Genomic DNA, 15,920 nt, shown 5'->3' on the forward strand with positions numbered 1-15,920 from the left:
GCTCCGCTCCTGACACAGAGCCCCTGGATCCCTTTCGATTCCCTGGGTGACGACAGTGTCTTCTGTTCAATGAGGTGATTGTTGGTGGGCTCTGGGAAGGGGGCCGATCCCCAGAAAGACCAAGCCATGATTAGAAGCTTGGATTTCAGCCCTACCCCCATTATTCAGGGGGCAGAGAAGGGCCGGAAATGGAGTTCATGACTGATCACGCAGAAGTGATGAAACCTCTATAAAAATCCCCAAAGCGTGGGCTTTGGAGAGCTTCCAGGTTGGGCTGGTGAACAGGTGAAGGTTCTGGAAGAGAGGAGGGCTTGGGAAGAGCAAGGACACTGCCCTAGGCCCCTTGCCACGTGTGTGTCTGGTGCAGCCCTTCCGTCTGATGCTCACCCGTGGCCTTTATCGTATCTTTTACAGCAAGCTGGCAAACAGTACGGAAACTCTTCCTGAGTTCTGTGAGCTGCTCTAGCGAATTAATCGAACCCGAGGAGGTGGTGGTGGGAACCTCTCATTTATAGCCAGTTGGTCAGAAGCATGGGTGATTTGTGATTGGCATCTGAAGCGGGGGATGAGGCGGTCTTGTGGCACCGAGACCTCTTCGCTGGCTCGTGGGGTCTGATGCTGTCTCCAGGTAGATGGCGTCAGAACGGAGTTCAACGGAAGGACAGCCAGCTGGTGTCACAGCGAAGTGCCGAGTGACAGTGGTGTGAGAGTAAAGGAGAAACACAGGATGGGAACTGAGTGTTTCCTGTTGCAACAGCATAGGCAGAAACCTCATTTATTTGGATAGGTCTTCTGGTTTTCAGTGACTGGTTTAGTCTGAACTCTACCCTTTTAGTCTTCCAGCTTTCTTTTTTTTTTTAAGATCACATTTATTTATTTTTAGACAGAGGGAAAGGAAGGGAGAGAGAAACATTGATGTGAGAAACATTGACCAGTTGCCTCTGCGCCCCAACGGGGGACCGAACCCTCTATCCAGCCAGGCATGTGCCCTGACTGGGAATTGAACCCGCAACCTTTTGCTTTGTGGGATGATGTCCAATGAACTGAGCCACATGGGTCAAGGCTTCCAGCTTTTTTTTTGTTTCATACTCATAGTGTCTTTCAATGATATTTAATCAGTTTTGGCCACTGTGGCTAAAGTTTTCATCTTTCTCCATGTCTGTTTGTAGCACCATCACCCCCAGATTTAGACTTCTGGCCTCAAGTGTGGCCGGCCCGTGACGCCAGTTCCAACAGGGTAGGAAGTCCCCCGGGGCCTGGCTGGAACCCTGGCTCTGCCACTTAATGGGCGACACATTTGGGGCAAGTTGTGTAACTCCTCAACTCTTCTGCTCCCTTCCACCCATGAAAAGGGTACCAATATCTACCTCAGCTGTTGTGAGGATTGACTGGAAAGCATTTGACACATTATAGGGCACACTTTAAACTGGTTAGTAAAAGTCAGCCACTTTTACGGGCAACTTTCTATATGGAACTATAGATTTTGGGGAAAGACCACATTGAGAGCGAGAATTCTGAGCCCCCTACCACTGAGTCTGTTTGTGCTAGCTGTGTGCGGGTGCTCCGTGTGCAGGCGTCATCCTGCAGTCAGGGGTCCTGCTTCCATTTCTCCTGTAGGCATGTTTTTCATCCCTCTGCCAGTCTGGTTCCAGGCACGAAGCTGTTTCTGGCTCTGGCGAAGGCCCAAGGCTGGACGCGGCCACAAACAATAACCGTCCCCGGCAGCCGACTTGTCCAAACCACCGTGAAATCCAGGCCCTGGCTATTCTGTCAGAACGAGATGCTCTATTATTTTTAAAAACAAACGTTGAAAAATAAAAAGCAGATGAATGCAGAGCCTGTCTTTGAGCCCGGTCTCTTGTGTTTCAAATTAACAGGGGTTCGTTGGAATCTGGAGCCTGCCGTTCGCTCGTGGACCGTTTGGGCAGAGGAGCGTAAACTTCGGTCCCCACCTTGGGCCTGGGTGTGAGCTACTTGTTTCCTGCACCTGCTGCTGCCTTCTCACTTTTCTAGTTCCTTCTTTCTTTTCTTCCGTGTTCATCTCATTCCGATGCTGTTGCTTTAACTCCTTTCTTCAATCGGTTTTGACTTCTATGATACTCCTTTTGACTCAAGGTCCCTTTCGAAGGGCACTTTTTGGTGTAAAGTCACAAAGGAAGATTTGGGTAGATCGTTTGCGCATGTCAAAGCTGAAAGGGCTCAGAAGTCCTTTAACTTAATGGTTCTCGAACAGTGTTCCTTGGAACCCCAGGGGTCCAGGAAAGTCCACAGGACTTTTACAGGGAAAAGAGGCTCAGCTGGGCCCCAAACTATTCGATCCCAACATTTCTGTTTCATTTTAGATAGGAGTGTTCAGCACACAAAATACTTTAAAGGGGTTCCTTAAAAAAATTAAAAACCACATATATAGCTCAATTTTTTCATTTTGTAGTCGAGGACACCGAGGCCCAAGTTATGAACATCTGCTTGGTGGATGAACGGGGGCTGGTGGCCTCAAGGGTTCTCATTTATCTCCACTCGGGCATCATTCAGATGGGACCGTGTTCCTATGTCAGAGGAGGAGACAGAGGCGGGATGTTTGTGAACAGTTCTCAGCCAGCAACGTATCGGGCAGCAGCAGCCTGCTTCCATCTGACTGTTCCATCTACAGCTTCTGGTGCTAGGAGAGGATTAGGGAATGGGGGTGGGGTGGGGAGGGAGTTGTTTGTTTTATTCTCATGTCAGTTTTGCTAGAATGTCCCTTTTTTGGTTCATACTGGAATGCCCATCACCCTAGACCCAAGAGGTCCAGTGAGCTCTCTATAGTGAACGCACACAGACCAGTCTTCTCCTTCCCGGAAGCCGTCCAGGGCCTCAGGGCTCCAAACGTGAGGGCAGGCTGGTGGGTGCCAGCTGGGCGGAGCTCGGAGCTGCACCCCAGGAGGGGACCCCGAGTTCTGCCCTCCACCGAGCCCTTGAGTCTCCGCCCCTCAGTTCCTGTCTCAGATGCATTCTTGGCCAAGGGTTCCTGGTCCTTTTGGATATCATGACTTGTTGAGAAAGTGTTTGAAATGACTTTGGGGGCTGACATGGGATTGCCAATATTTTACTTTCTAATAACAACTACTAACATCTGTCATCGTAAAAACTATCTGAAGACCAAAACGTAGGAAAGATGTAACGTGAGAAAGGAAAGCCCTTCCCCAGAAAGGATGTGCCGGCACCGCACACTGATCATTCTGCCCGGGGCTCTTCCTGCTCCCTCGGCGGTGGGTCAACAATGACCCCACCCCGGCCTGGCCCTGGCAATGTCCTGGGCCACGGGCGCCTTGGTTTCTGCAGCTTCTGCCGTGTCAGACAGCGAGCACCTGTGGCGCCATTGACATACCATCAGGTTCGCTGGCCGATGATGAGCGGGCGTCTCAGCCTCCTTCCACGGGGAGTAAACTAAAGCTGGGGATGTTCTCGCCCATGTGCTGCCCCGACCTTCACAGTGTCCCAAATGAGACAGCGGCAGGCCGTGACAGTCACATCCACTCACTGCGTGAAAGAAGAAGTGCATTTCCCACGGATTTCAGACTGCTAAGCTCCACGGTTTGGACATTTCCCGACCATATGGGGCCAGTGAGAGGACAGTGGTGATCTGACACCAGGCACGGTGGCAGCCAGGCCACTGGCAATGACAACCAGTTGGTGAGTGGACACATTATGAACCGTGTCTGGTGTGGTCGAAATGTGGCATCTACTGTCTCATCCAACATTCTCATGTGAAAATGTTTAGACAATACATTTAAATAAATTAGAATACAATGACATAGAGAAAAAACTTTGATTTGAGGGATTTCCTCTTTAGCAAAATATCAATCAATCAATCAATCAATCATGTTTTTAAATCAATAAAGCTTAAAAATGTCCATTGATGGAACTGAAAGAAACTATGCAGGGGAGGGGGGAGGGCTCGGCAAAGGAACGGGGTGAGAACTGGGGGACTGGGGCTGGAGAGACAGGTCTACAACTTCCAGACTGCGGGACGGTCGTTTGGAGAGACATGCTCTTCGGTGCCCGAAGTGGAGGACTCTGAAGGCTCCTCGACCGGGGTTTGTACACTGGCTGTCTCTCCACGGCCGCTCGCCCTTCGGTGGTCTCTGTTTCCTCATTTTTCACACGGCTGGTGGGACTACACGGTCATGGGAGGTCTGCTACCACGGACCCTACAGAGTTGACAGACAAATGGAAGGAAGAAAGCTTGATTCATCCACTAAACAGAAAGGGCCTGGAGCCCCGGTGGTCTCTGCAGTGGCCCAGACTGCTGGCGGGGTCCACGAGCCCGTTTTCCTCCATTCCTTGATGCACGCCAGCGGGACCCCCCACGCGCTAAGGAACACGGCCCACCCCACCCCCATAGTCTTCTGTCAGCGAGCCATGAACAAACCATACACAGAGAGGAGCTTCTTTTTTCCTTCAATTTAATTGAAGTTACTTAGAAAAATAATCAGGCTTGAATGGCTTTTCCTGGAGGAAGGTTCATGGACATGTCACGCTCTTGTTGGCAACGTGGAATTCGGCTTTCTTGAACAGCACGGGGAGATACAGGGAGCCCTCGACAACAAGCCCTCTACTGCATACAAATATGTAAAAAAAAGTCACCCTCCACAAAGATGTTCAATTGTACATCCATACGCCACACTGAGCATGCTCGTCAGAAAACGGCACAGGCAGCCCCACCGGCACTGACAAAGAGAAGCAGACTGAAACGCGCCTGTTAACGGCCACCAGCCGGGCTGGCTGCAGAAGGTCCCGTTGCCTGTTCATAGGGTCCAACTGGTCGTGACGGCAAAGAGCCGGAGGAAATGCTGGTTGTAGGAATGGGGGAGAGCGATGAGGTCAGTCCTGCTGACGTAGGAGTGGGCAAGGAAGGGCTTCTGCTCTCCAGGATTGTACAGAAGGGGGCAGCTGCGGTTGTGTGTGTGTGTGTGCGTGCGTGCAGGGAAGGACTGGGCTGAGGGATGTGCTCTGAGCACCACCCACAGGGACAGAGTCCCCTCGGCTTGCTGCTGGGTCAGAGCAGGGACTTCTGCAACCACTGCCTCGGTACGGGTGCAGACTCCACCAGACTCCACCAGTGTGCTAGGGACTTGCTTTTCTATGAGCAGGGTTTCCAGACCCTCCAGACCCTTGTTTCTGGGGCTGTGCCCCTGGGACCACTGGTCCGACAGGAGTGTCCACTGCCTGCTGCTTTCCTGTGGCGTCCAGATCCTGAGCAAGCAGGATGGGGAAGCTCACCTGGTGGACAGGTGGGAAGGACGGTCCCCTCTGAGACACCACAGGTCAGCGGACTGCCCTTCTTCCCAGACCGGCTGGGGAGGCAGACAGGGGGGTCCAGAGAAGCTGTAGGGATTCCAACGCCGTGACTAGCACTCTAGGGTTTTCCAACCAAAACGGTAAGGTAAGCGGGAATGTCCTTGTAAAATACTACCCTGACTGTACCTGGTTTTGAAAACACAGCAGCACCCTTGAAAAGTGGCTCGGAGATGGGACACCTGCCTGTACTTTTCTCCAGCTAAGCATGCGATAGAAAGCATTTTCAAACAGTTTCCTTAAAAAACAAAAACAAAAACCAAAACCAAAAAAACAAAACAGAACCCCCCCCCCAAACTCTTGTTTTCCAGGCACATTTCCGCTCATGAATTCTTTTTAACAAAGGACACAGAATACTTTCTACCTTCTGCAAAAACAGTGAATCACTTTAAAAAATTGTATACCATTAGAAAGTAAAATATGAATACAAAACACAACAGGAGGAGAAAGGGTCCCTCGCTGCAGAACCACACTGCTGGGCCATCCCCCAGGGATGTTCCTCCTCACATCAAAGAGGGGACGTGGATGCAAGAGGGCAACCTGCACACAGCACTGAGTGTGCTCGCAGAGCCTATCGAAGGCGGACACGGAAACGTGGAACTCAGGAAATCCAAGTGCATTTCCACTGAAGGACCGAAAAGCACACAGTGAACAATTCCAACCCCTGGACCTGAAGAAGCACTCGTCAAGGGTCGCGTTCACTCTGCTTGCATCGAGCAACCTAAGGCTTGAGGCAGCGGGGGACCACAGTGGCCTTTGCCCTCCCCCCTTCCTTCTGTCCACACCACCCCAAACTTCCCTTCCATTGCCTGTGGTCAAATCCAGGATGAGAACCACTGCTGGTGAATTCATTTGATAACGTACCTCTGCTGCTTGGACACTGTGGTGCTGTTTTATTTTGATTTTTTTTTTTTGTTTTACTTTTGTTTTTTGAAGAGAAGGTGAGAGAGGAAGCTTTTGTCCTGGAAGACCTCAGATGGGCTAAACCAACCTAACCAAAGTGTACTCCGCGGAACACTAGCTCCGTGAGATAATTTGCAAAACAGCGTGTCCCGGTCACGGAAGGTCAGAAACGCTACAGACTCAGTGACACTCTTGGGAATTCACAATGCACAGCTCACCTTCAAGGCTCTGAAAAGTCCAGCAGAAAGGAAACCGACTTAACTTCCTTTGTCAAGAACACGTGACCCCAAAACTCTTATTTAGTACCTACCACACGAACTTGACATCCCCTAGAACCTGTGTTCTACAGAGCACACGTACTTAAAAATGCTGGACAACCTGTCTCATTGGCAGAAGCTCTATTTCTGAGGACAGCATCCTCTGCCTGGAAATAGGGTCCAGACTCCCAGTTCCAGGGACAGCCAAAAACTGTCGCTCTGCTTGGTAAAACAGGCCGCAACAATCTCTGTCCATCAAGGGTAGAGTCACCGCGCCCTTCGCAAGGGGAGAGAGCTCGGAAGGAGGCACACGGCATTTATAAATAGCTCCGGCCACCTCGCTCCCATTCATTAAAATAATTTTCTCGGTGAGATGTGGCGGCGACAGCTCACTGGGCAGGCTCTGAGCTTTACCATACAATTTTCATAGTTTCTGTGAATAAATTATTCATTTTTTTTGTTTGTTTTAGAATATTCTTCTCACCCCTTGGCTATGTACTGCATCAAACAACAAAATGAAAAGCAAAACTTACCCACACCCCACCCCACCCCTATTATTAGAACTATTATTATTATATACAGTATCTGCTACCAACTCATTCGCTAGCTGTTAAGAGGGATGTGACTCAAACTTCGACCGAGGCGTGGGGGGGGGGATGGCTGGAGACGGGGAGCATGCGCAGGCGGTAATCGGCAAGGAGCAGGAAGTGAACGTTTGCAGCCTTCCGGAGGGAGGGGGCGTGACTCGCCATCACGGAAGGCTGTCCTTGCTGCTCATGCACGGCGGTCACAAAGGTGCTGAGGTCCTTTTAGCCCTGGGAGGACTCGAGAGCAGGTGCGCATGTGCGTGTGTACAGTCAAGAGGCCGCCCCTGACCTTCGTGAGGGGTAGGAACGCCAGGCCATTGCGAATCTCCAGGGTGTAGGAATCCCACCATGGTATTATACGGCAAGGGTAGAAAACAACACTTCTACCAGGAGGCTACTGGGCTGGAGATGACAGGAGGAGGCACTGGATGCAGCTAACGTTCCCCTTCCCTGCCCCAGAGCAGACATCACTAATCAATCACAGCATTCTCCCATGCTATGCCTGCTCAATCTGTTCCAGGGCTTAAAGGCAGGCACTACCAATAAATTAGACCAGGCACGTGATAAGAAACATCGTTGCCATCCTGTATGCTGGGCACTGAGCTTGCATTACTCACCAAGTTCAGTGGCCTGCTCCAAGCATGTGGTTTTCAAATTTGGGTCATAGGAAGATGCAGATTTGTAGGGGCCATGGACCTGATTATGAACAGTCCTAACCACACGTGAAGTCTAAAATCTTAGGGGTTTGCTAGTTGTCAAGCTGGAGACTCTGTGACCATGTAAAGCTTCCCGAGGGCTGAGACTATCGGCTTTGCTCAGGGCTCTATCTGCAGGGCCCAGAATGAGGCCCAGCACATAGTAGTTGCTCGATAAACACTTTCTGACTACAAAGCAACAACCACTTCATCTTCATCACAACTGGCACTGCCAGTTAACATTTTATTGAGAAAAGCCTATTCTAGCAGACTACTAATTCTGGTGAAAAGAAAAAAAAAGCTACAATCAGTTCTCTTCTTGGGTTAAACAAAAATCACATTTCTTTAGGGCAAGGGACTTTTGGGTTGACTGAAAATCGGTTTGGAATTCGTCCCTTGCAAAGGTGCCTCTTTCCGTTTATTTCTAGCAGAATTTCAAGCACGGGGGCATCAGCCCACATCGCAACGGCTGTCATCACACAGTGCGTCTCTGAGCGGCGAGTGGGGACGTCCACACCCCCGAATGAGCCAGAGCAAGCGAAGAGTGAAACACAGATTCCTTATGCGGAGACACTGGACTCTTGCTGCCACAAAATGAACTCTATACAGAGACTGTGTTTAAATAACTATAAATAATATTAATTAGAATTCGTGGAATGCACACTTCATGGAATTCACCAGAACACAAGGAAACCTCTGAGACAGTGTTGCAGTATTCGTGTCTACAAACAGGGACCCCACCCGACTCCCCTGCCCGGACCGCTTGTCCTTCCCTGCTAAGGGCTTTAAATAATTCTCGCTATGCTGCTCGCAGCATCACCCCCAAAGAAATATTAATTTACAAAATAACCCAATATTCATATAATTCTTTTTGACAAATAAAAATCTTAAATTAAAAAGCACAATTCTCTCCCTCGCTCCCCCCCTTCCCACCCCCTTTATTCCAATTTCAGGTAGCTTGGCACTGAGTAATTGAACATTAAAAAATCGAGTTTGTAGACTTCGTACAGCTGCGTTTGGTGCTCTGAGCTGATGTTCTGGAAGAACTCTGTGGTCATTTCGTCAGTAGTTCTTGTGGACTTGGCGTAGGTGGGGAACTTCAGGTAGCTGCCCACTCCCGCCAGCTGCAGGACGTAATTAGAGTCCTCCTCCAGCGTCTCGTACTTGCCCACGAGGTCATAGTGGATGTGGCACGGGTGGCACAGGGAGTAGACGGTCTGCCAGTGTTCGTTGAAGGGCTCCTCGCGCTGCGTGTGCGGGTCGATGAGATAGGCCACGAACTCCTCGAACTTGACGTCATCGCCTTTGCGCAGGGCCTCCTGGGTAGCGTTCTTCCGCTGGCGCTTGATGATCTTGGTGCCGTAGCGCTTGTGGAAGGACGTGTTGTACTTCTGGGTGAACTTGTTGCGGTAGGCCGACACCAGCCTCTCGAAGGGCTCGCGGACGAACAGGAACTTCATGTAGCTTTTCAAGCGGTGGTTGATCTCTGGGATGCTGTACTGGTTCAGGGTCTTCAGGTTGGCGGAGACGTGCGCCTCGTTGGCCGGGATCTCCATGGGGTCGCTGTACTTCCCCCGCCCGGTGAGGACCATCATGAGCCGCTTCCAGTTGGTGCAGGCCACCTTGGGCACGTAGCAGTAGATGAGCTCGTGGTCCTCGTCCACCACCAGGTGCTTCAGGTCGTTGGGCGTCAGCACACGCCGCTTGCGGCTCATGGCGCTGTTGGCCCGGCACGTGTCTGTGACCTGGTCCCGCCTCATCTGGTGCAAGACCGCGGTGTTGGAGAGCTCCAGCTGCAGAGGGGACACAAGAGGAATAACAATTCAATTCAATACTTGTGAGCAGTATATTTCTGTCTTTCCACAATCCATAACCGTGACGGCCCATGCAGGCCACCAAGGCAGCGATGGAGCACTAAGCGGCCTACCTCTGCGTTTCTTATTTTCCACCAGCTAGTTCTGCTCTTTGTGCCGCCACCCTTCCTTTGTAGAATGATAGAATGATCAACTCCATCACTCATCCGCCATCGTCCGTGTGACTGGCGTTTTACTAGAGCTACATATATATCGTTTCCCTTTTCTCTGTATAACAAATTTGAACCACTGTTGATTTATTTAATAATACCAAGTACCCGCCATTGTGCCAGGCAGTGTGCTGCCAGGCACTGGGGATGCAGTCATAAAACATACCACGTGGTAACTACCCTTATGGAGCTTCCCGTCTAGCTGGGAAGAAACGGGAAAGTGAGGCTCAGAGAGGTTACGTTACTAGCTTGAGATCACACAGCGAGCAACAGACAGAGTCAGCATTCAACTCAGGTCTGTCTTCTCCCCCTGATGCGCACAGCACTCCATCTTCTTGAGTGAAGTGGAAGGAAAGGATGGACGGCGGGCATTTGGTTGCTCTATTTTAATGCAAGGGGAACCGTTTTTTCTACAAGCCTGTCATGGTGGACATCTGTTGTTTTTTGCTCCTTTTGGTACCAGTGTCTCCATTTTCCTGTGGGAATCCGTTTTCCATTCTCAGTTCCCTTTTCTCTCAAGCTGCTGAGCTGTGAGAATGGCACCTGGAACCTGGGGACAGGGAGGAGGGCTACTGTGCAGGGACAGCTAGACTGGGAATGGAAGGGACAGAGCAGGAAGACAGAGAGAGGTATTCCCAGTGACATCACCTGAATACCTAGGTTTGTATGTTGTTGAAACCAGACCCGCCACCCCCAACTCCTGGGCTTCAGTTACATTAGTTATTACATTTGCTTTGGTGCATAAGGCAGTTGTTGAGTCTGGATTATATCAACTGCACCCAAAATGTGCGGGTATTTGCACGTACTGGCTTTGAGCTTTTCGTCTCTGCCTTATCCATCTGTCCATTCAAACATGTGTGCAGATCTACAATGCACAAGGCCCTCTCTTCGGCTCCGCTGGGAGATACAACCCCTTCCGACAGGGCTCACACTCCGGGAGGCACTGCTGGCAGCCTCCATCGGGACGGTGTGCGCACGCCTCTGAATTCGAGGAGCAAACGTTTCTCCCCAAAGGCCGTTCACTTCCAGGCTGAACCAGTTCTCACAAACCACTGAGAACAGGACACAGGAGGCCACGCCACCCTGGAGCGGCTGCCTCTTAGCCTCCAGCGCCCAGAGACTTTCCCCGGGGTGGGGACATCCTACTGTTGCAGGCCAGCCCTAGGTCGTGGAATTCGGTTAATGTTTATTTTGAATAGGAAAACTGACTTTTGAATTTCCTGTCTTCTTAGCAGCTGTATTCATCACCTTAAGAGGAACATTCACTCCATTTAAAAACAACAACAAACTGTCCTACAGGAAATAGAAGGGAAGGAAAAAGGGCCCATCAATTTTGCCCATTTGAATCGTTCTGGACACTTTTGAAGGCAATAAATTACTAAATGAGCAGAGAAACAAGGGGATTCCCCCCCCCCTTTTCTCAGCTCCTTCCAGTTGGAGACAATTCTCTGGCCTTCCCGATGGGGGCGTGTCACTCAGCACTGCACTCAGAACCACAACGGCAGGAAAAACGGAACAATGCCACCGTATCACTTTCCGTCCAATCGCAGAGACAGAAAACGGCTCCGTGCGGCTTTGCGATGCGGTATCTGAGGTTTCTTTCCCTCCCACTTCCCCGTTCCCCTGGCGGTTGAGATGGCAAATGGTACACCCGCGGCAACGAGGCAGCGCTTCCCCTGCGGGGGCCTCTGGGTCGGGGGTCGGGAGAGAGAAGCGCGTTCTCGGTCGGGAGACACAGCCGGGCCCTTCTCGGAGGAGGGTGTTCACCTGGGCCCTAGTGTTGAATGTTTCTTTTAACAAACCATTTTAATTGATTTTTTAAAAAAATTTTTAACTTTTTATTTTAAAACAATTTCAGACTAGCGCTGATTTAACGTACTAACTATAAAAGTAGGCATATGCGATCCAAAACAAATGTAGGCGTTTTCGGAACGAACGAGGGCACCCTGGCGGATGACGCTGTGTCACCGCGACGGAAGCCCCGCGGGAAGCGTGTCGGGGCTCGCTGTTGGCTCCGGGCAGACTCCCTGCCCCGTCCTCATTCCGCTGCGCTGCCCCAGGGCTCCCTTTCCCCACCGCGTTCTCCCTCCTAGTCACTGACATCACGTGACCTTTCCTTGGTGTTGGGAGCCGACCAACAGCTGACCTTTGACACAGTCGGGGTTGGATGAGACGCGTCTGCACAGCAGAGGCGACTGTGGCTGGATCTCCTGTCTATCTCTTCCTGTAGGCCTGTCCCTGCTAGCAGTAGGTGGTGGGATTTCTGGACACCTGGGTTATAACAAAAAATCTGCACGATGCCTCTGATTCTGCGCGAAATGATTTGCTGACCACAGAGCAGAAATCCCTAACAACGCTAATGCTGCCTGCTTCCCCCACCTGGGAAGCTAAGGACATGATTAAACTATGGGAGACCAGCTGTGAGAATGTTGCTAGGAATGCTCCTTAAGGAGTCACCACTTAAAAGCTCAAGATTTATTAGAGCTACTACCCCTCCCATACCCTGGACAGGAATGTTTATTAATGGGACCAGGTGGGTAAAGAAGCAAGGAGTTCTAGTTGGATATAATAATCTCAATACATGGAAACGAATACAAAACATGCCCCCGCCGTTAGATGTATAAATCAAAAGACCTAGGTGGGAAACCAGTTACCTAACCTAGACAAATCTAACCTCAACGGACAATAGCTAATTCCTATATAACCTATAAATCACCCCTTGTACCCTTTTAATTTAGTCCAATCCCTAGAATCTTCATAGACACCTAGTTACTAATTGGCACCTGAAAGTTTGTGCCCGTATAGCTTCGTTGGCTATCTGATGGATAACCAACCCTCTTGGCCAAAATAACCTTTGTTTAACATGGTTGATCTGTGGGACCTCCTGTACTTTTCAGTTATTTCTTTGTTTAACATGATTGATCTGTAAAACCTTCTGTACTTCTCGAAGTTATTTCTATGGTAACCGTTCCTGTTTTAAAAATCACACTATGCATTGAATGTTGTATAACCTCCCCCATAAAAATAAAGATTGACTTTTCTTGGTGAGTCAGTCAGGCCCAAAGAGCCTGGCTGTCCTCCGGCCCCCTACTGGGTGCCTCGATTCAGTCTCTTTGCCTGAGCGGTTCCTCCTTCGGGGACCCTGAGACCCGCCGAGGCTGGACCCCAGCAACTTGGTACGAGCTCATCATTGACCTGTTTTTGTCTCTGCCCATTGCTAATGAGATGTGACGGTGAGAACAGGCGTGCACGCAGCCACCAGGACCATGAATGGACGCATGCACCGTGAGTTCACCTGCAAGGGCCAGAAAGGTGGCCCGACAATCCAGAAATGCTTTGATTAATTCCAAAATCTTATCACCAAAATAAATATACAAAGTTTATACAACTCTCATACAGAACTCCAGATCGCTGGGAGTTCGTTCTGTGGACCCCTGTGCCTTGATTGAAGGAACCTGGTTAAGGGGAGCCCTGGACAGGTGAGAGGAAGAGAGTAATTCCTCACCACCCGGCCAGAACGGGGCTGGAGAGACTTCTGATAGCAGCCCAGGCTGTTCCAGAAATCTCCCTGTTTGTTGTACGACCAACAGCAGGTAAGAAATCACAGGGAAACAGTGATTTTGAATCTTAAAAAAAATGTGAATCCGGTCACGTCACTTCCACACTGGTCCCCAAGCAGGGCTCACGGGAGCTTCTGTGACAGTAACGACTCTTCAGCAACAAACAAGCTCCCTGAATATTAGGGAACTATACAAGGAACCCACAGCAAGGGGACCACAGGAAGACAGGGGCGTGAAGAGGACTCGTCAATGACGGGCAGTTTGCTTCCTTGTCGCCGAAAGAGAACACCTGTCTTTTCCAGCCATGTTTACCAGTGTCACAAAGCAGAGGTCTGTCGATCTGATCATTTTCCGAGAGCCGTGAGACCCATCTCTCTCTCCTTTCACTCCTTTTCTATATTTCTCTCTCAAAGGTATTTGAAGCGACTACAACAAAGGACATAAGTGCAGTATAAAATTGAAACAGGGAAAAAGCAAATATACGGACTCTGAGGGCTGTGATTAAGGCTCTCCCTTGGTTGTGAGCTTCCTAGTAGCAGGGGCAAAAGGGGACATGTGATTAAATCTTGTTTTTGTGCTTGGAAAGAAGCAGCATTCCAAACGCTCGGGGGAAAGATGAACGAGATTTTGAGCCATGCGGGCGTTCCGGTCAGGGAGGGAGGGAGATTCTTGGTTCCGTTTGCTCGTGACGGAGTATTCAGAGGGTGGCTTGCCCCAGCTGACTGAACGCCAATGTTACGATGCACGACCACCGCAAGTCCACGGGACGTTCTGGCATTTACAGAATATTTTCATATACACCATCTCATTCAAGAACCTACTGGAACTTCTCCAGGGCCTATTAAAAGAAGGCTTACATTTTTAGCAGACCAGCCCACACTTCCAACCACGTATCATTTTGGGGGGGACTCACTACCACCAAGTATTAGTCCTTCACGTTGGCGGTTCTCAACCGTCAGCACATGTGGACGCCACCTGGAGGGCTTGTTAAGCTATAGTCTGCCGGGTGCCACCCTGAGTTTCTGATTTAGTAGGTCAGCAATTTGCATTTCCAGCAAGCTCCCAAGTGCACTAGTTGGCCCGGACTGCCAGAACAAAATACCACACACACATTGAGTGGCTTAAATAGCAGAACTGGATTTTCTCACAGTTCTGGAGGTGCGGGGGGGGGGGCGTTGGCCTCCTCTGGGCCTCTCTCCTTGGCCTGCTCATGCCCACCTTCTTGCTGCTCTTCACGTGGCTGCCCCTTAGCACACACTTGTGCCTGGCGTCTCTGTCTTCTTATGAGGGCACTAGTCCTGCTGGATTAGGGCCTGCCCAATTGGACTGAATTTAATCACCTCTTAACTTTTATTTTCTTTTATTGACTACGGAGAGGGAAAGGGGGGAGAGAGAGAGGGAGAGAAGCATTGATGTGAGAAACAGCGACCAGCTGCCTCCCGCATGTGCCCCGACCAGAGACTGAACCCACGACCCAGGCATGTGCCCTGGCTGGGAATTGAACCAGCGACCCTTTGGTTCGCAGGACAGCACCCAACCAGCTGAGCCGCGCTGGCCAGGGCTAATCACCCCTTTAAAAAGGCCATGTCTCCAAGTCCGGTTCCATTCACCGATACTGGAAGATGGGACTTCAACATACGAACTTGGGGTTGCGGGGACCCCATTCCACCAGGTGAGGCTGACACTACTGGTGCGGGGACCACACTCTGAGAACCACAGCATCACACTATGAGGAAACGACTGTCCTGGAACATCTCTCGCCCCTCCAGACCTACTCTTAATTACAGAACACGAAATCCAGGTTCGCCGTCCGCTGCCAAGAGTCTCCTGCATCTGCCTCCAGCCCCGGCCTCCACTCCCTCCACCTCCCTTTCATCTCCCACAAGTATAAATTAGGTCAGAGGAAGGGCTGATTCTAGGAAACTGTGAACACGCGAAGGCTCTGGGCTATGTCCTGCCTTCTCGTTTAGATGTCTATTTTTAATTTGGACATTTTAAAAAGGCATCTATAATTAGTTTAAGTATGAAAGTTAGGGAACTGTTTAAAGAAGTCTTTCAAACTTGACTGCATTTCATCTTAAAAGGCAGAAGAGCTGGGTTCCCTTAAATTAAAACATCCTCTGCGGTGTTTACAATTTCTCTCAGACACCAGGACCCAAACCGAAGGAGGAGCAGCCTCGGGAGAAGTGGCGGAGACCCACAGACGGAGGTGAATTGGGAGGCGCCAAGTGAGGGAGGCCTAGCGAGATCTGCCCTAAACATCCGGTAGCGTGGACCCGGCCTCGGTTTCTCCACTTGAAAATCCTAATGCAAAACCCCTCCCTCAGTTGCCTGGTTGCCACCTGGTCGATTTTAGAATTGGGTAGGAGGGGGAGAGGAGAACCTGATGGTCTGATTTGCTGTGATTCTGCTACATTCCCTTCTGGTACAGAAATTCCTAAAGTCTCACCAAAAGGCAAGTCATGAGGAATCGCTGGTGAACCTATACCCAGGGTGACAAGAGGCACGCAGCAGACACAGTGCACTGGCTGCCGTTTACTGAGCACTTACTACGTTCC

The 15,920-nt window shown here is 50.4% G+C and overlaps 1 protein-coding gene across 2 annotated transcripts in view; it reads right to left on the reverse strand.

Annotated features, from left to right (window-relative positions):
* Positions 1–4,428: 4,428 nt before the first annotated feature.
* CHST11 (carbohydrate sulfotransferase 11) overlaps positions 4,429–15,920 on the reverse strand; it is a 245,524-nt gene continuing 234,032 nt past the window's right edge. For both annotated transcript variants that reach the window (XM_045826661.1, XM_045826660.1), the window contains exon 3: positions 4,429–9,572. In XM_045826661.1, the coding sequence (XP_045682617.1) occupies positions 8,718–9,572 (855 nt within the window). In that variant the 3' untranslated portion in view covers positions 4,429–8,717. The remainder of the gene's footprint in view (positions 9,573–15,920) is intronic.

Source organism: Phyllostomus hastatus, unplaced genomic scaffold (genome assembly GCF_019186645.2).
Source record: "Phyllostomus hastatus isolate PE091 unplaced genomic scaffold, TTU_PhHast_1.1 phas_scaffold_755, whole genome shotgun sequence".
Taxonomy (NCBI): Eukaryota; Metazoa; Chordata; class Mammalia; order Chiroptera; family Phyllostomidae; genus Phyllostomus; species Phyllostomus hastatus.